The following is a 20,539-nucleotide window of genomic DNA, read 5'->3' as shown; positions in this document are numbered from 1 at the left end:
TTTCCTTCTGCAAAAAATGCTTTTATTTCCATCATTGAAATGGTAAAATCAATGTAAGCCATGACTCGTAACTCATTGATATTGAAAACATGAACCTCTCTATTTGCGGAGTAATGTCTGCATGCAGGTTCTGCAGAGCTTCATGTGTTGCAGGAAGCGCGCGGCAGAACGCGCTGTTTTTGTTTGTTTTTGCACCATCATGATTCAACTACTTTAAGTTCCTAAATGACACGGCACTGCTCCTCATTTTCTGACGCCAGCTGTGGCTTCCTTGCGGTGGCAACAAATGTAATTCTCAAAAACTTTAAGGGAACGCGGCATCACGTTTTGCTGTAGAGCAGTCTCACGACATTACGTGCCATTTGGCGCATGAACTCCCAGCTTGCGTGCAGTCTGCTACACGAGTAGACGTTAGGACGCACCGAGGCTCTTTCAGCACCCAAGCGTTCCCATTATATGATGGCAAGCACTGCTTCCAAATATCGACTTTCATGTAAGCAAACATAGCGGTGACAGAGCATTTTTCCACGCATTGGATTTCAACTGGCGCGCGCTCTCGTATCGGTGCAGCAGACGACGCGCGAGTGCATCGAACAGCAATAGCCGCGAACGACACATGCCTCTAAAATGGGCTGGTTGCCCAGAGTGACAAGTGCTTCAGGGTTCACGTTTACAAAAGTCTTGATTGTACTTGAAACAATGCGAATACAGTCGAAAGCTCAACCATTTAACAGCTGCGAATACAGTCGCACCCTGCATTTTCATGAGCGACAATGATCCTACTCCGGCGGTGGCGCGTGGCGGCGAAAAGCCGTACTAGAGCCGATGGCCGGTTCCCTTGGTTCTGTTACATTTCCCAGGCACAGAAAAATAGAGGAGGCACTGGCTAAGCACGCACCTGTGGAGATGTATGGATGGATGGATAAGGCTGAATCCTTTAAATCAAGCAGCGGCACACGCCACCCAGCCATGACTAGCAATATATTTTGTACTTAGTGGAGGGTGACATATTGCTCTTGCCTTGACTTTAGCCACCAATCAGATAACCTCCATTTGGTTATTTCTACCTGCTTAAACTGTATTTTTAACCCCAATGCTTTGAAAAAGTCAGCCCCGTTGCTTTGAACTGTAGGGTGAAGCCCTTTACAGAAAAGTACGAAGTGTTCAGCCGTTTCCTCTTATTCTCCACACGCACCGCATAACGTGTCTGTCACCTCGTAGTTGAGTCTGTACATCTTAGTCCACAATACTCCTGTCCTGGCTTCAAACAACAAAGAGCTTCCTTTAGAATTATCGTAGATATTTTCTTTGGCAATTTCCTGCTTGAAAGTGTTCCCACAGCTGATTTCATCTGCACCCGTTTACCACAGAACCCTCTCTGTTTCTTAAACCTTTCTCTTAACCAATGTTTCTTGGCTCGCTTTCCTGCTGTTGTCCAAATATTTGCGTGACAATTTTCTGGTTCACTTACTCCATTTTGTGTCAACATTCCTTATGTACAAGTAACTGAAAACTGTCCTTGCCCACCGCTTTAATTCTACCTTGTTGCTAGCTTCCCTGCCCTCAAATGATGCCCGTCCCATGTCACCTTGCGCCCACCGATTTGGTGTATTTCCGTGTGTTCCCAAAGCAAACCTACCTACCCCTCGTGGCTTAACTTCCAACCTTGCTCGAACCGCCGATCTCATGCACAGGACCGCATTGCCCAAAGTCAGACTAGGAACCGTCACCCCTTTCCAAATCCCTCTCACCACCTTGTACCTATTGCAATTTCACAGGGCCCCTTTCTTCATCACAGCTGCATTCCTGTTTTAGTCGTTACATATTTTTCATGTTCCAATAAGTACTCAGTTCTATTGTTTATCCACATGCCAAGATATTTGTACTTATCCACTACCTCCAGCATAACCTCCTGTATCCTATGCTTGCTGCCCTGATTATCATTAAAAATCATGACTGCCGATTTTCCTTACTCAACTTCAAACCTAACCTATCTCCCACTTTACCACAAATGTCCATCAATCCCTGCAAATCTTTCTTGTCTGCCATAAGTACAATGTCGCCCGTGTACATCAGTCCTGGTGATGACTGTTCAATCCATTCTCCTTGCTTGAAAAAAGAAAGGTTGAAGCAAAGTCTACTCCACTTGAATTTGGTCTCTGATCCTTGTAGATACAATATGAACAATGAAGGTGACAGAAGGCACCCCTGCCTATGCCCCTGTTGTATCTCTATAGGCTCAGATACTTTTTTCTCCATTATATAAGCACCTTGTTACTTTTATTTGTTTTATTGTTTATGTTTTTGTTATTGTCTATGTTGTTTTATGTTTATTTGTTTATTGCTTTTTATTTTAAAAGATCAGTTACTCCATCTTCCACCTCTAGTGTGCCCAATATGCCCCACAAATCCTTTTGGATTACACTGTCATAGGCTCCCTTGATATCCAGAAATGTTAGCCATAGGGGCCTTCATTCCTTTCCTATTTCGATACACTGCATCAATGAGAACAGATTGTCCTCTAACCTCCTTTGTTTCTGGAACCCATTTTGTAGTTCTCCCAGCACCTCCTTGCCCTCCACCCATGCCTGCAGTCTGTCCTTTACAATCTGCATCACCACCCTGTAAACCACCGACGTCACTGTTATGGGACGGTAGTTATTTATGTTGGCTTTGTCCGCCTTTCCCTTATATATCATGTTCATCCTGCTTAGTATCCACCCATCGGGGACTTTACCATCCATTATCGTTTTGCTCACTACCTCTCTTAACGCTTGCTTAGATTTTGGGCCTAATGTCTTTATTAACATAATTGTGATGCCATCAGGTCCTGTCAACATGCTACTAGGAACCCTCTTCTCTGCCATTTCCCACTTGCTTTGTTCAAGCGGAGCCACTACACTAACCGGTCTATCCTTGTCTGACAGAGAAGTTTTCTAATAAGCGCCCTGTTGCACTGCAACAAGAATTTCCCCATAGGGTGTTATGTGCATTTAAATCTCCTACTGCAATGTAAGGCTCGGGAAGTTCTGTGATAAAGCTCTGGAATTCTGTTTTGGGAAATTGATAGTAGGGTGGAATGTACAGAACTAATTGTTCTCTATACATCTAAGAACTAAGCTCATTAAACAGCATGGCTCTGATTGCGACTGCCTCAAGGGGCGTTTGTAGGTGTAAATCCTGGCAGGCAACACCCTTATCTACTATCATGACCACACCGCCCGACGAAGCAAGAGCATCGTTGCGGACTTTGCGGTAAATGTTATATTGTCCGAGAACCTTAGCATGTGAAGGATTGAGGCAAGTCTCTTGACCACAGAGCAATGTAGGAGTTCCTCAATGCCATCAAGAGTGTGTATTAGACCTCTCACAATCCAAAGTATTATCTGTGTAGCCATATTGGAAGTGTTTTGTGCTGTGTGTCAATAGATATAACTTAAGTTAGCTCACGAGACCTTTCCAGACCCCATGATACAGAATTTTTCTTTTCTCCTGGCGCGCTCCACGGAGCTACGCTGTTACTTCGGCATCTGAGAAGCCATAGTGCTGCTTGCATCCATCGCCTCTTCAGAGACGCTGGATGACATCCACTTGGCGGGCACACTCGGGGGATTTTTTTTCTGGCCTGTGTGCACAGGCAGTGGCCGTGGAACCGGCAGACCCAGAGGTCTGCTGGTCGATCTTGGCTGGGGGGGGATGGCATGGGGGCTTATGGCGTGACCACCGTCGCATTCCGTGCAACATGGGCGGCCACCAAAGTATGTGGCACTGCCCACAGCACATCAGATCGGTGTAGGAAGGATTGGACTGATTGCGGAGAGAGAAACGCTTACGTTCCTATGGGAAAGATAGCTTTAGTTTGACTTCCACTGCAATGGTTCTTTCTCTTTTTTTTTCACAACAGGCACGATCGCGAGTAGGCAGGGTGGTTTCCTTCACAATAGGCACAGTGGGTTGAAGTGCAGATGTTAGAAGGGTGTTCAACAGAACTACATTTAGCACAAGTAGCATGCCCTCTGCAGTTTCACGATGCATGTCCAAAATGCTGACATTTAATTGAAGCGTCGACGCGGATTTGGGACGTACCGTCTAACACGAAGTTTACACTAACCGGTTTCAATTGATTCAGGTACTGGTTCCAAATGTAATGATTATGTGCATGGTAAGTATTTAATTCTATGCCATCTCGCCTTATTTTTATCCTTTGCACCTTGACTAGGTTCTGGTTTTGCAATACTTCAAGTACTAGGCTCTTACTGAATTTGAGAAGGTCACCTTCCAAGATGATACTGTGCAGTGTTCACCGACCTGTGTGGGCCCACTGAAATGGGAATGTCCCCAAATTCCACAAGTTTCGAGAGTTTGTCATACTACTATGGTTTGTCATGAACTTCGAGAAGATCGCCACTTCCCCCCTTTGTTATATTATAGCCTGGGCTGATTGCTTCCGTGAGACCACAGAGTTTCATATTAGTATACCTAGAGGGAAATCTGGCACTGCGATCGTTCAACCATCATGGGAATGATGGGAAGTACAGGCTTCGGATTGGCATTTTGTTGACTGGTAAACTAGCCTACAAGTATTTTTTTGGCAGTTTTGGTTTCGCTCCAAGTGCAATTGCTATAACCTACAGTAGGACAGTGCAACACAAAGCTCCCTGCCTTTGTTATGTTGCTCGAAGTGGCGATAGCGCGCTGGGCCAGCGGCTGGGACGATGTTTGTGTCGCGGTGTGGTGTCAAAGCCCTGACGAGAAAGCGACGGCATCATAAACGATGACAGAACATGTTTTGACCATTTGGACCTTGGTTTGTTAGGTGTGTTAGGTTAGCGCTGTAGCGTTATGTGCTTTATGAAACTTCAGAATAGGAAAAAGAAGGCACTATTGATATAAGACAGTTGTACTTCTAGTGGCTTGACAATCAAATTTGATTGAGGGCTTCATTATGCATTGCTCGTTTATGTGCTCATTGAAATGTGCGTTTTAGGACTTTGAGAACACAAACTTACTTGTGGTAGGAAAGGTTGCTGCTTCCTGGCTGTAGTCTAGTGTCGCAAAATGAGGAATATCCACCTTCAAGACACACCTAGACTTCACCCGGAAATGCACAGACAAAAACGTCGTGCCACGAAGTCTCCAGCTACGCCAACCAATCAACACACCAGAAGGCCGGGACATCATCAACAAGGCCCAGCAAAGATTGGTGACAGCACGGATACATGAGTGCCACATGGTGATCCGGAAGAAAGAAGTCGACGCGTTCTTCGCCAGAAGACAACTTGAACACCAGGTACCCCATCTCTTTTCATCAATTGAATCGTTTGCAAAGGCCGTAGCGTCCTCAGAGGAAATGAAACACAGTCAAACACAGAAGAAGAAATTCTCTTCCCTAGTCAACGAAAACGAGAAAACAGGAGTGTTAAACAGGCACACAGTAACCAATTTATCATCGAGGAAGCTCACAAGCGAAGAAACTTCAATCCTGGCAAAAGGTCACAAATTCAATGTTACCACAGATAACCCACCCCTCCCCAAGATGATCGCCGCCCTTGAGAGCGGCATCCAGCAACTAGACCCCAAAGTTCGGGAAGAGGTCAGACTGAAAGCAATCGGCATAATAAGGTCCAATAACAACCGCAGAAGAGAACGCAACTTAACTTCCGACGAAATAAGAGCAGTGAGAACGCTGAAAGAAGATACAAGCATTGTGATCCTACCGGCGGACAAGGGGAACTCAACCGTTGTTTTGAACATAAAGGACTACGAGGATAAGGCGTCCGCCCTACTCGACAGCCAAGATTACGAGAGACTAAAGAAGGACCCCACTACGAGAACCCAGTCTATGCTGAACAGGACGCTGATTGAAATATTCCACAGCCATCCAAATTCTCGAAATGTCTACCTAAAATTAATGTGTAGGAACGGATCCGCCCCAGCTTTCTACGGCTTGCCAAAACTCCATAAACCCGGAATCCCCTTACGACCAATCGTAGACTTTTCGTGTTCCCCACTACGAGCACTATCCACTTACTTGCATCAGATCATATCACCACTCACCGGAAGGTCAGCATCGCACGTGCGCGACTCCGAGAATTTCATCAAACTCACATCAAAAGTACGTATCGAAGATGATGAATGTCTGGTCTCTTTTGATGTAATCTCTCTCTTCACAAGAGTACCCATTAAGTTGGCTGTTTCCGCAACTAGGGATGCCCTGGAACGTGACGATATGCTCAATGAGAGAACCCCTTTGAATGTAGACGAGATCTGCCGCCTTCTCGAACTGTGCCTGTCCAACACCTATTTCACCTTCCGAGGCAGCTACTACAAACAGGTTAAAGGAACTCCTATGGGGGCCTCAATTTCTGTTGCCATGGCAAACTTGACCATGGAGAGCATCGAGGAGAGAGCTTTAAATACCTTTTCCCCAAAACCAAAAGTCTTCCTCAGGTACGTGGATGATTGTTTTTGCATCGTGAAGACGAGCCAAGTCGAAAACTTGCAGAAACACTTAAACTCCATAGACCCGGATATACAGTTCACGTATGAGCGCGAACAGAACGGATCACTCCCATTCTTAGACGTACAAGTTACACAGAAAGACGACACTCTAAAATTCTCAGTCTACCGAAAACCAACCCACACAGGCCGCTATCTTCATTTCCAATCCGAGCATCCGGCAAACCACAAGACGTCTGTTGTAAATTCTTTATTCAAACGAGCCGAAACTCATTCCTCATCGGAATCGGATCTAAAGAAAGAAAAGAAAACGGTTCTCAACGAACTTAAGAGGAATGGCTACACAGATGACTTCATTCGAAAAACAACCAGACAACAAAAAAGAAGCAAAATGCGGGACCTTCAGCCACTGACCTCTCCCCAACCCCAGAAGCGAGTGTCCATCCCGTACGTCAGAGGTATCAGCGAAGCGCTCAGCCGAATATTAAAAAAAGAAGGCCTCAAAGTGGTGCACAAACCAACAAACACTTTCAATATCCTCCTCCCTAAACCAAAAGATCGTCCACCTAAAGAAAAAGCTCAAGGCGTCGTCTACAAAATCAGTTGTGCCGACTGTCCGGCGTCGTACATCGGGGAAACCAAAAATCTAAAAGAAAGGATTAGACAACACGAGAACGACGTCAGGACATTCAACCGTATTCGCAGTGCCGTCGCCGAACACTCTGAAGACGCCGACCACAAAATTGCTTTCCAGGAAACTGAAATCCTTCAAACAGAAACGAACTGGCGAAAGAGACTACTACTGGAGTCATGGCACATTCAGAATACGGGGAATAATATAAACCGCGTAAAGGGCAACCTACCCTCGGTGTATGTCCATAGCCTTGGCGACATGACGAAAAGAAGAAAAGGAGGCACAGCTAGGTAGACTCGCCGCTTGTTTCACCAACACGAAAACGTCAGCGCGACCCTGTAACCTTCCCCCCCCCCCCCCCCCGGCCACCCATCAAGGGCACCCTCGCGAGCACTCCCCCCAGCACCGGTCATCCCAGCACCATGGAAGCCGTCAACAACGCCCCCCCCCCTTTCCTTTTGTTCCCCCCACCTTTCCGTCTGTGAAGTGTCTCCCCACCTCCCGTGCTCCCCCCTCCTTTCTTCAAAAAAGACGCTTTAAAACCGGCGCACCGCTGGTTTGGTTGGAGTCAGTCTCAAGTCCTAATCAATTTCCCAACCAGACAGGCAATTCTGTCGAAATGTTCAGCTTCAAAAAATGAGCCACGCATACACTTCGGAAGCGGTACGTCAATATAATATATGATGACGAAATACTCGTAGGAGGCCACTAGCGTCCTAGCTGGCACTGCAGTAGATGTGGTTAAAAGTACTTGAAGACGTTCAGCAATCGTGACAGTCGACGCAGCCTTTCGAAAGAGCGAGAGAGTTCGCAAGTGCCTGTCGTCTGCGAGAAAAATCTTGCGTTTGCAGCGAGCAGGCGTTGTAGCAGACGACACTTATAGCATTCCGCTCAAGGGCGCAACGCTTTGTCACAATACAACATTCTTATTTCCAGAAATACTTGATGAGTATCTTTATATGAGTACATGCACGGTTGTTTTGCTGTTGCAAAAATAAATAAATAATTATTCTTTGGCGTTATATCGGGAACAGAATCGCACAAGTATGCATACCCTGGTGTGCCCTGGTAACAAACCACAGCAAACCATGCATCCATCTCAAAGTCATACAAAGTTTATGTAGCGTGTTGTACATTATATAACATACTGCAGAAATAGAATTAGATTTTACGCAATAATATTTGAGCATAGCTTCGTTTATTGCGCCACAAGCAAACGCCACTAGTCTAAAGATTGAAGTCAATCCGAAGCCTGTACTTCCCATCATTCCCATGTAGGTTGAGGGAACGCTCATGAGAGCCCCCGTAGACACTAGTGCCACATTTCCCTTGTGGGGAGCACCCGCCTCCATTTCCTCCCGCGTACCCGCGGCGTCCCGTTCGAACGTGGCGGACGGGTCGGGCCGGCGTAGACAAGGGAGAGAGGCACTATGCGCCCTCCCTTTCTCTGTCGCTCTGGTGACGCGCGTACCCCTCTCCCCCCACGCGGCTCACGGGAAAAAGAAACGTATCCGGCGGGCGAGGAGGACTTCCCCTCGCAAAAAGGTAAAAAGGCATAAAAGCGCGCCACCAGGGGAGACTCTCTCTCTTGGGAGGCCGACACCTGGACCGCCTGGACGACAGCACCTGCCGCATCCCGTGAGTGATCTCGTTTGTCTGACCCATGGTAATAAATAGGCTTGCCTCGTTGTCTGACCCACCCAGACAACGAGGCAAGCCTATTTATTACCGTTACTGAGAGGACGTCCCTCTGCGAGTGTTCGCTATTGCTAATAGCAATAAACGTTATTACCGTTGACACCGCTGGTTGCCTTATTCGTTCGAACCCGGCGTAGCCGCGATTCCCGCGCTACGGGTTGGGAGTACCACGAAGCGACTGCGTGGGGCCAGATCCGGAGCTCGCCTTCAGCTCTAGCTGCACGCAGAGTGCAACCCCCACCTTTGGCGCCCCACGTTGGGCGCCAGATGTGGGATTCTCCTCCGTGCTCTTGGGACAAAGGAATGACAACACAGTAGTGCAAACAATCACAAGGGCATTTATTGCACCTTTCATAGATCAATGCCTGCTAGCCGAGTTGCTATCCACAAAACATGCCCATGGGCGCGCGACAAATCTAGAAGTCCGACTCACCGCGACCACATAGCGAGCGAATATGTTCGCCCCATGCTGGATCCCAACGCCTGGTCGTTCGCGCATACGGTCACGCGAACGGTGGCGCGTTCGAAGGCAGGCCACGCGAGGCGGTCTCGCAGAAGCATGGGGCGGCGCGCGCGCGGGACGTCCACGCTGTTCGCTGATCCGCCGGGAAAGAGCCAGCCTGTTCTCCCCTGCGCCCCGAAGTAACCCTGCCGTGAGGCGGTGTTAGCAGCGCAACACTCGCGCCATCTCTCGCACTGTGCCTCAACCACTCCGACCGCCGCGGGCGCCAGGCCACGCGAGCCGTGCGGGAAAACCAACATATCAGGGGACGCGTGAGAGTCGCGCATCCCCACACCCTCTAGGGTATTTATTTAGAAACTCTATGCGTGAGACATTTGGCTGCAAGAAATGGTGAGATCATTCGGAGTGTCTTTCGGTTTCGTGCTGACTGTGTGCAACGTGGTACTTCGGAAAAGAATGTTTTGGTTGCATAAAAAGACAATATTTCATTGGTGCACCCCCTCTTCAGGAAGCGATCAGGTAGTGGGGGAAAGGTGTTTGCCGCATACCACCACCGAGCCGAATGAGGAGACGCTACAAGGTTGTAAGTCCTATACCTGCAGACGCCATCCATGCATCACGACCATAACCTAATATAAGATATCCAAGGTTGCATAACTACACCAGGTTAACCATTGCCACCCAGAAATTCAGAACTGAGAAGAAGCAAAAAGAAGACAGGAAACAGATTGACGAGGCGGACAGCAAAAGGTGACTGCCAATTTCCTCCAGGTGGTCAGTCCGGAGGCACCGTCTATGTGAAGCAGAGGCCAAAGAGGTATGTTGCCCCCGCCGGGGGCAACAGACCTCTTAGATTAAATTGAGCGGGAAAACCTGTAGTAGGAGGTAGCATGTTCCAGAAGGAAATGGACGAAGAATAGACACTCCGCTTACCATAACTGGTGTGTCTCTTAGGAAAAATGAATTTATTGTTTAACGAAGTCGCATAAGATTAGTATTCGTTAGACAAGATCTAGGTATCAGACTGTAGCGGTAACAGTTATCTAGTTGTCAATATAAAAATGTGCGAAGATTCTTGAAGGCTAAGCACTGTCAAGACAAGTAAAATATGTATTTTTTTCATAAAAGAATATACTCGTATGCTCCAAAAGTTGTGCCCGAAATAACTGATATCAATGTTTTCTGTCTATTTATTAAGTAAAGAAAATATCACACAAACTTTAGAACTATATCAGTTTCAAACCAGCAAAGCAGCGCATGCCACTGGCATTAAAAATGTAAAGGCCATGAAATGAACAAGTTGAGGACAAATACTTTAATGAAACTTTGTCATTTAGGAGATAGCATGTTCCAGAAGGAAATGGACGAAGAATAGACACTCTGCTTACCATAATTGGCATGTAACTTGAGAAAAATGAATTTATTGTTTAACGAACTTGCATAAGATTAGTATTCGTTAGACAAGATCTACGTATCAGACTGTTGCGGTAACAGTTCGTAGCTACGTAGTGCGCTACATGTGCAATTTTTTGCAGGACTGTACACACGTGGTAGGCAGTTGGTGTGGCATGCAGTTTGAACATAAATCAGCCCTAAGTCTCAAGAAACTAAAGTTATGCAACTGTTCACACACTTGACAAGCCACACATCCTCACACTGCACAAGTACAGGCTAGTCGTTAGCACTGGCACAATCTAGTTGCCCAAGTTCAAAGTGCACATTACGTCCTTATACAACTGGCAAGGGACAAGGTTGACTGGTGTAACCATTTTATTGCCGAGTGGCCACAAGCATTTACTTTGTGGCTAATGTATGATATGTCCTCGTCCCTATAAAATCCTGTCACGTGTGCAGGAGAAGCTGGAAACACCTACAGGCGCAGTGAAAACAGCACCATAGCCACACAGTTGCAAAGGAACGAAAAAAAAATAACTGGAATACGAGCGCTAACTCCGATTCCCTGAACTACTGCAAACAGCAGTTCTGAGGGGTCCCTCTCACAGCTTACCCGTCTTGCTCCCACCAAGGGTGTATGCACCCATTGTGCAGAAGTCCCTTTTTTTTCTTTCCTATTATGCATTGGTCAGCACAGCTCACTCACTAATTTGACATGTTGAGCGTTTTTCCAGACCTAAGGCTGATTACACTAGAAGGCAAACATGGAGCAGTAGTTAGAGTGCTCAGTTTGAAGATTAAGTGCAGGTTCAATTCCCAACACTGCCACGCAATATTTTTATGTGGATCAGTAAAACTTTGTCAATTTCTGCAAGTTTCCTAGCTCATAACTGCTGTTCACAGTAAAAACTTGCAAACGCCTAACAGAAACTAAGGCAGCTTGCTACACCACTATTTTTGATAACACTAAATGTAACATGTCTTAGGAGCTACAAGCAATGCAGGTAGTATTTGTGAGCAGAAGTATCTTAAGTTCAACAACATGACTCCCCCACAAATATTGCAAACATTGTGCAAGCACATCTACAGTCGAGATGTATGCGAAAACAAACTGCAGTCGGCTTCCATATAACAGCTATGAGCACAAACAGGCTGACTGAAACCAACACCCTAGATGACAGGTAGTGAAAACAGTTTTCAAACAGGTGCTGGCTACTTCACCTTCAAAAGTCAATAGTAGACAACTGCACTTTTTGCCACCACTTGAATACTCACATACACAGTTTGGTAGTGATGCAAAAAAATATCTAACAAAATCTTCAGCAGGGCATTTCAACATATTAGAATTTAATTGACATAAAAATACATTGCAGAGAAGAAAAAAAGACACTCAAGACCGTTTGGTGAGTTTAGACCACCAGCTGCTCATATTAAACTATCAAATGCAGGCTGTTCGACAGACCTAGGCACAGAGCTGTGTAAGGCACATCCTCAAGTGCTACCACGGGGAACAGCACAATTATGCACAACAGTGGTCATGGAATTGTTTACGTTTCACAGCCTAACACAGTTAGAAGAAAATGCAACTACCATATATGTGTCATTTTAAAGCTACCCAGTTACAAAATCTCTAGGTAACTGCTAAAGCTGCTTCTGGACACATATAGGAAAGAAAACAGAGTAGACTTGTTCTTGTGTCTCCACTGCTCCTAAGAGCTGTCATAGCTGTTCTCATGCCCATTAATGAGGAATGGTAAAGACAGGAGAATTCAAAGACATCCTACAACCATTCATAAAGACAAAAAGACATGAGGTAACAAAGGTGGCACCCCTCTAGGTAGTCACAAACCTGTGTAAAGAGCACAAGATCGGTGACGCCCGACGTTTCATGAACAACCCATGGCTTCACAATATGCAACATGGCAGAGAAGTATCAAATGCGCTGGCCACATCTGCTCTTCCAATTATGCTTTCAGTTCATCAATACCCAGTGCACTATGCCACCTCCATATGGCAGTTCTTCAGCCATGCTCGCTGCAGCAAAGCCAGGTTTAGCAGTTAACTAATGCAGTTTTTAAAACACTGTGTTTACAGCCAAAAAAAAAAATACATGAAATCAACTTCTGGCCAGTATAACCACTGGCACATCTGGATGCACCACATAACACGATGCCACAGAGGAAGAATACACAGACCTGCTTTAACGAAGCGTTGAAACACGGCACTCTATTGGCCATAGTCTCCACTCCTCTCAATAAATGGCGCCATGAGTTAGGAGCCATCAGTTCCAAAATTCAAAATGCAACTCTATGGCACCAGCTCCGAGCTTGTTGAGAAATCAAAAAATGTCAAACTGTGACAATTATGTTTAAACAGACAAGGCCTCAATATGTAAGCACAAATAAAATTTTCCCCTGAATTAAGTTATTATTAGGAACCACAATTACTAACTGCCACCTAAGCTACACGTATACGCCCGCCTTTAGCACTAGCATGAATGTAACATCATGGCAGCGATGTCTGATGTGTAGACTGACATCGCCTGGATTTCAGCATGCCTATTTTCCTCATGAATTATTAGACAAGCAGAAAGCAACTTTGTGGAACAATCGGCATCACAAAATACCAAGATAAATGTAGCCTAGCTGATTTTATGCAGCGCTAAACCAATGATTTTTCACAATTCTGAGACAGTACTCACCACAATCAGGCTAGCAAGCACTCATGCTTGAGCTAAGCTGTGTGCTTGCAAGACACTTGGAGAGTTTTGCGTGGATTTCCATACAACAATGCATCATACTTTTACTTTGCAAATTTCAAATATTCATGACAGCACTAGAAAATGAATGAGAAAAATACTTTCACAGATTTATGCCGATCTTAACTGATACATTAATTTAATTTCCTTTTACTCCCCATGTGCCTTGTCGCAAATCCTCCCTGAAGTAAAAAGCTTGCACATTAAGGAGAGTGAAGCCTTAGGAAGTCTTAAGGGTCTGTTTTGCCATTGACCAACATCTAACCAAGACTTTGCAAATGCTTCAATATACCCGCTGCGATTAAGGCATCTTCCACCTACAAGATGCTGTGACTTTCATTTATTCTGCTAGAGTTGCCGATGCTAGTAGCTAGGGCTTTGAAGAAAATGAAACTGCCTTTGAAATGACCAAGAAATGCTTGTCTGAGTGTTAAATGCCACTCTCTGCCCAGTCCAAAGACCAAGCTTGAGAACGCTCGTGCTGCCATGTCCGAGCACAACCCTAACCTTGTGATAAGCGTTTAGAAGAGTTACGGTATTGCAAGTCTGAATCGTGTCCTTCCAATTTGGTTCCTTCATTCCCGAGGCTGTGTGTTCCAGCACTGCTGTCAGCAGTGCCAGAACATACCCAAGCCTCTTCAGATGCTTCACTGCATGTGAGCTTCATAACCGGCGCCTGCATGCTGCTCTACTGGTGGCGGCCTGCGTGTCCCAACGACCTGGTAGGAGGGCTGCATTGCTGGCTGTTCTTATAATTATGTCTCATCACTGACATCGGCTTGAAGCTGCGTGTTCTCACCTCAGCCATATGGCCATTTCAGACACAGGCTATGTTGCTGGCTGTGTCACTTGTCAACCTTGTCACTGTTTACAATTAAGCGGACACAGCAGTCAGCTGACACAGCATCACAAATTCCCCCGACATAAGCAAATATCCTCAGGACATTCTCACATTGTCCAAACATTCTCATCTTTCTAAGGACCTTTTTAATATGTCCTGGGTACATCCCAAATAAAATATTCACAAGTACACCCTGTAGTATACAGCCTTTAGGATTAAAATTATAGACATACATTTGTGAAATTACCTACAAATGACCACTCGAGAATCTCAGTGTTGCAGCCACGTTTTGTTACAGCTACATTGTGTACATTTATGTAAAGTCCTATAAGCTCAGTGTCTGTTGAAGAGATTTGGGCAGCTGCAACTGGCAGATTAAGATGAAATTGCGTGAAGCATTATAGAATAGAATATATAATACACAGAATTATGGAATATATATATATATATATATATATGTACTAGTCCAATATGTCTGCCTGCCAGAAAATATGGAACCAGCCAAAATTTAAACTTGGTATGTCACAGATGTGCATATAGCAGTCTCGATGCCTTTCATCATTTACACAGCTTTAAAATAATTGTCCATAAATAATTTACAAGGAGTTGACTGGGATTTCAATGTGGTTAATAAGCTATAAAACTCAAATTTTCATACAATTCATAATACATATTTACCATCTGGCTTTGAATAGGATGAATGCCTCATAAGAAACATATTTTTCTAGTTTTTCCAGGTAAGTTGCCGCACTATTAATCTCTAGCATCAGTGTTAAACAAGGAATACCAGATTCAATGTACATCTAATTTTATCCGTAAAAGGTATTGGAACAACATGCAAATAACATTCCCCATACCTGCTCTCAATGGACAATCCTCTCTGGAGACTATTTGGACAAGCTTGGGACATCCTTGGGTATCCGGACAGCCTCGTGCAGACATCTTGGCGACTTCTCTGGATGCATTTGTGCTATCTGAGACACTACATGTTACTTCATGAGGGCTGCGGAGCTAATCATATCCATCGTCTTTTCCTGTGCTTTTGTTAACTATTGGCCTCCTTTCAGCTGTGGTGTTAAGGCCACCTTCTAGCCCTACACCACAGTTCTTATCACATTTTATTAAAAGGAAAAGAGATGCTGGCACAATGATATGTCCAATTCCAGCATGCGATAATGCGTGAGAATGAGGGGCTATACACAGGTGCCAAGCCACATTATCAGGGAAACGAAAGGAAGCGCACCATCACGAGTGCTGCAAGCGTAGCTTGCAAGACAACCTAAGTATGTTGGTTGATACCTTGTCAGCCAATTCTGCTTCGCTTATAACCTCTCAGCATGCCTGCCATTTTGCAGGCAGCTCAAGGTCATTCTGAGAGCTATCCACTTTATCGCTTCTGTGACATTGCCCCTGGTTTTCAAAAACCACTTCAAAACCTGCGAATTTTGTGTACATTTTAGCTAGTGGCAGTTTTGAACTAAACAAAACATTTCAGAGACGCAACAGTATTCTTCTGCTACTGCTTTACACAATAGCAGCGCCTAAAATAGCTTTCAACAAACTGAAACACTCCCAACGAAGGTAGATACACATTTTAAAGCTTTCTTTGCCTACTTCCCCAACTTTAGAAGGATCGTGTGTCTAACTGCAAAAAGAACAAAGGAAAAAGAGACATTCCAGGAGCAGAGGAGCTCCCAGATCGGTTGGCACTGATGTCACCAGCTGGGTCGAACTAAACCAGCACCAGTGTGGAGGGAGGCGACAAGCCGAAGATGGGATGGGACAGGCAAGATATCAACGTTCCAGCTTGTCAGCAGCTTATGCCAAAAAGCTATAGCTCGACATGGACAATCGTCCTCAATGATTTCTGTCTATTTTCAGAGATTCAACTCTTGGGTAAGGCAGAAAAGAAAGTGAGTCAAGTTTCACTACCCAATGACATCATAACTTGATGCACCAAGCTGCAGCTTGTATCACCATGGCCTATGAGATCGGGCTGCACATGACTGCGCGCATCACTCAATCTCGGAGGCCATGATATTAGTATCCTGCCAACTTTGTCACTCACTACCAGATCGTGCCAGTCTGTTCAAAACTTACGCATACAATAGCTCCAGCGATACCTAAACCACAGACAGTGGAGATCCCAACATCTTGTCGTCATCTAGAAGGGGGCAGAGAAAACAAGACTGTTTATGGCACCATCGCAAGATAGTTACATGGCGTCGTTGCCTGAGTGTTCTTCATCTGCGTCTGACACACAGTATCATAATATTCGCAGCAATTTTGTGGACATGCTATAATAACTTCAAAGCAAAATTATTATCCCTGCAAGCACAGCTCCTTTAAAGCACAAATGACAAAGATCTCCTGGAAAAAAGCTAAACTCTGCGAACCAGTAGTTGCACCACACAGCAAAGGCCTTGGAAAAATGATTTTCAGCACTACAAGACATAGCATGGGGCAAACAGCCAAAAAGTAAGGCCAATGAAGAAATACACAATGCTCAGAGTAATGCACATGCATTAGATGTGACATAATGGTCAGTGTAAAGCTAACTTTAGCACTGAGTTGAAAACAAAACAAGAATGTACGCACATGACTACACTGTTACAAAAACAGGCATTATCATAGAACATCAATAGCAATAAGTCTTAATATCAAACAGCATGCTGACAAGTCATGCTTCTTCAGTAACAAGCACATGAACCAATTAACGTGTCTCAAAATAACCACTGCCACCTATGATGTGCAAAAAAGCTGTAATGGAAGAAAGCAAAATTTGCAGCACATGCTGATTGGTTACAGCAGCAGATAAGAAAAAAAAATCATTTTCCTTTTCAGTCAAAATTTCTAAATTCAGACATTTTACATTACTTAACTGTCTCATGCCCTTAGACAGGCAACAGTTGAGCCTCAAGAGAAGCCTGAGCATATTACCAAGCGCAACACATGCAAGCAGCACAAGTTGGCCTTTCCACGAAGAATGGCACAAACTGCACATTTCTGAGAATGGTGGACTCACAGTGTATTGAAGAGCTGCTACACTGGGCATTCGGAGACATTTCTCTAACCTCCTTGAGAACAGCAAATCATCACACCAGGTCCGAACTTGACCAAGTAAAAAACAGCACAATAAACGCATGCCACCTGTTGCTACCTTAACTGTTAAGTACAACCAATAAACAGATAAATACTGGTATAAATTAGTAATATCTGGACCCAGGGTAGGGTTGTCAGTGATCGCATTACACTAAGAATGATGAAGAGAAGTGAAAATGGCAAGGCTGTTTCTTGACTAGCTAAGTTTACTGTCTCTTCACATCTTCAGTTTATAGACAGACATTTTCACAGCTTATAAACTTTCTGAAATTTCTGTACAGTGAAAAAAAAAAGTATATGTGTGTCTGTTTACAATGCAATAATAAAAGCAGTGAGTAATACTGAAAGTGACACGATTGTGTCAAAGCATTCAGTCAGCATTCCAAGTGAGGCACCACATGCAGATGGCCGAAGAGGTGCAGAAAGCTCCGCAAGGCCAGAGATGCCCTGAAATCAGGAGCATCCTGATGTAGGCTGGTTGGTTTGACATGCTTTAAGAAGGTAACAGGCCCCCACAATAGCACAGCCACTACCTCAAAGTACACAAATTGGTCTGTTACTTTCTGCCAAAAAGCAGGAGTTTTCAGTCGTGGCTGCAGTTTTTTTTCGGGAGGGGACATTAGCAGTATGGGACAGCCTCCATGGGGCCATGCTGTGGAACATGTTCTGGTGCTCAAGATAACACTGTTTACACATGATTTTACAAAAGCAATCGGGAAACTAAAACTATAGGAAGCATTGTACAAGTGGTGAGCAGGGCACAATCAACTTACTATGCACATCATCAACCACAAAAGTTTGAACATTATCGTGCGACACAAAGCTTTTGGGAAGTGTTGCACAGTCAACCACACATACGGTTTGGTTTTGGCTCCATGACAAATTTCAAGGGGCGGTCACAGTGAATATGACACCTCAGAAGCACTCTGTGTTCTTCCAATACAGTGCGAGTCTAATTTACATAAAGCATGGATGCACAAAATTATCACAGAATAAACAGCAAAGATTTTAAGTACTAGAAAATAATGATTCAGCTACATAAATTTCCATGAGACAAACATTCCTGTCCTGCCTACAGATAGTCACACATGTCAATATTCCCAATATGTTTAGAAAAAGCGGGGTCACCTAAGTCGGCTATAATGAAGGCAAGAAAATATGTATTATGTGGTACAAGCAAGCTGCAGCTTGTTAGTGTCACTCCTCTTTCCTAACCAGATATGACAGTGTGCACACCCAAAGGTTCTTCCACATAACACTTGCATAAAAAGAGGGGTGCACATTGTCTCACAAGACCCCAAAGCATTTTAGACGATGGAAGCATGCAAAGATTGCTTTCACATAATTTTCACCTACTGGAATCTTGAGCAGCACCCATTTCATGTCACAGGATGCTGCCGGTGACAGTACTAGTGGCATTTGGTTACTGTTCTTGCACATGAAATGTACCTTATAAAACTGAATGAAGTGGCTTTGATGCTGACAACCAAAAGGAGATAAAACCTGGACAGCAGGTTTGCATTTAGTAGGCATGTACTCTTGACAGGTTTTATTTGTATTTTTGTAGACAGTTCAATTTTGCCCTTAATGCATGGTTACAGCAACATCTAAGAAGCAGTTTTTCTTTTTGCTTGAAGCCAAGAATTGCAACTTATTTGCACTAGCACTAAGTAATTACACACTAATGTGCTGGTGAAGGAAAAAACTTGCTTGTTTTTATCAATATGAAGCACTATCATCTAAAATGCAACATAATCTCACTTGCCAGTCCCTTTGATAAGTGCCTTATTGTTCACACAACAGGCACATAGACGAAAAACAGTAGCACAGTAATGCAGCCATCCCCAGCTGATGCCCTGGCACGGTCAACACTCAGTGGCTGTGCAGGTAAGACCAGCCGAGTGTGAGCCCTTATGGTGCGCTTTAGCAAAATTATGCAATCAGCAGTGTAAGCAGCAGCTGATGTACTCCACAGTACAACTATGTCACAAGATGTTTTTAAAAGCACATATCGGCATACACTTCCAAGGTAGGTAAACTTTCCATGCAGTTATTCCATGTTCACTAATGCCAGTTTTAATGGTAGTATAATATGGCCATGAAAATCACAAATCTATGTGAAATTGAACTCGTATGTAGTGAAAATGTCAGTAAACAGACTCGTATAAGTAAAGGTGGTTATTTGTATTAACTTTTCACGACATTCAAAAATGCAAATGTAGAAGCATATTCTGTGCTTCCATGTAATTTTGCAGTGTAGAATCTCAAGAATTGAACATGCCATGCCCATGTTTCAAGTGCGAGCACTTGTGATATAGAAAAACTCAGCCTGTCAGAAAATTCAGAGAAAAGGCGTCATGTAAAAGCACAAAGCAAATGCACAAATGCAACAGCACAGCTGGTTCGTGGATGCTTACTGCAGTACTGCTTGACCTGCCACAGATCAGGTAAACACCACGCGGCCATATTCAAACATTTTGAAGCCTCTTCCATGTTGCCTGCAGTTATGGAACTTTCTTATTTTAAGCTTACTGGCGAGCTTTTCTCATTATTAAGCCTTAAATCAGCAAGAACTTCAACAATGCAAAAGTGCCAACATGCAAAAGGTGACACTGTAGGTCATGTCAACTTACCTAATTAATGTCCAAGTAGGAAGTGGGCTCCCCAAATAAGCTAACCGCACTCGAAGAAAATTGTTGCCGAGCTGGTTTGTACATTGTGAGCCATGCAGGAAATTTACACATCTTTGTCACCTCTCTATTTCCCTTTTTGCCCAGCTGGACGGTGTTGTGTCGAGGCACAGTCCAAGTGGTGCCTGCGGCTCACATGCCTAGGCCCCCAAAGACAGCCCTGGCATCATCGTGTGCTCCCCCAAACGAGGCTGCAGCCACACTCACTCCGGGTGGCAGACTCGAGAAGTATTCAAAGTTGATCTTCTCGCTATACTTGGCCATCAGGAAGAGCAGTGCCACCCCCATGCCAATCCCCACATTCTGGAGCAGGAACAGCTTCACCTGAAACACAGGGAGAAAGCAGGCACCTCGTTTCCACTGTGTCCATCAACATTTCAACACCTGAGTTGATGCACCTCTCACTTGAAATGATAAAACTCATACTGCATAATGCAATGGAGTCAAGAACCTGTGTCTAAACATATCTAGGCAACAGCAAGTCTGCCTAATATATAAT

The 20,539-nt window shown here is 44.6% G+C and overlaps 1 protein-coding gene across 5 annotated transcripts in view; it reads right to left on the bottom strand.

Moving 5' to 3' along the window:
• Positions 1-10,546: 10,546 nt before the first annotated feature.
• The window catches only part of LOC126539327 (metal cation symporter ZIP14), a 179,801-nt gene continuing 169,808 nt past the window's right edge, over positions 10,547-20,539 (bottom strand). For 2 of the 5 annotated variants that reach the window (XM_055075577.2, XM_050186127.3), the window contains one exon: positions 10,547-20,364. In XM_055075577.2, coding sequence (XP_054931552.1) covers positions 20,173-20,364 — 192 coding nt within the window. In that variant the 3' untranslated portion in view covers positions 10,547-20,172. The remainder of the gene's footprint in view (positions 20,365-20,539) is intronic. The other 3 variants (XR_008614318.2, XR_008614317.2, XR_008614319.2) reach the window with 3 other exon arrangements.

The sequence above is a fragment of the Dermacentor andersoni genome, chromosome 11, assembly GCF_023375885.2.
Source record: "Dermacentor andersoni chromosome 11, qqDerAnde1_hic_scaffold, whole genome shotgun sequence".
Taxonomy (NCBI): Eukaryota; Metazoa; Arthropoda; class Arachnida; order Ixodida; family Ixodidae; genus Dermacentor; species Dermacentor andersoni.
The sequence above is the reverse complement of the archived record's forward strand: the minus strand, read 5'-3'. Positions and strand labels throughout refer to the sequence as shown.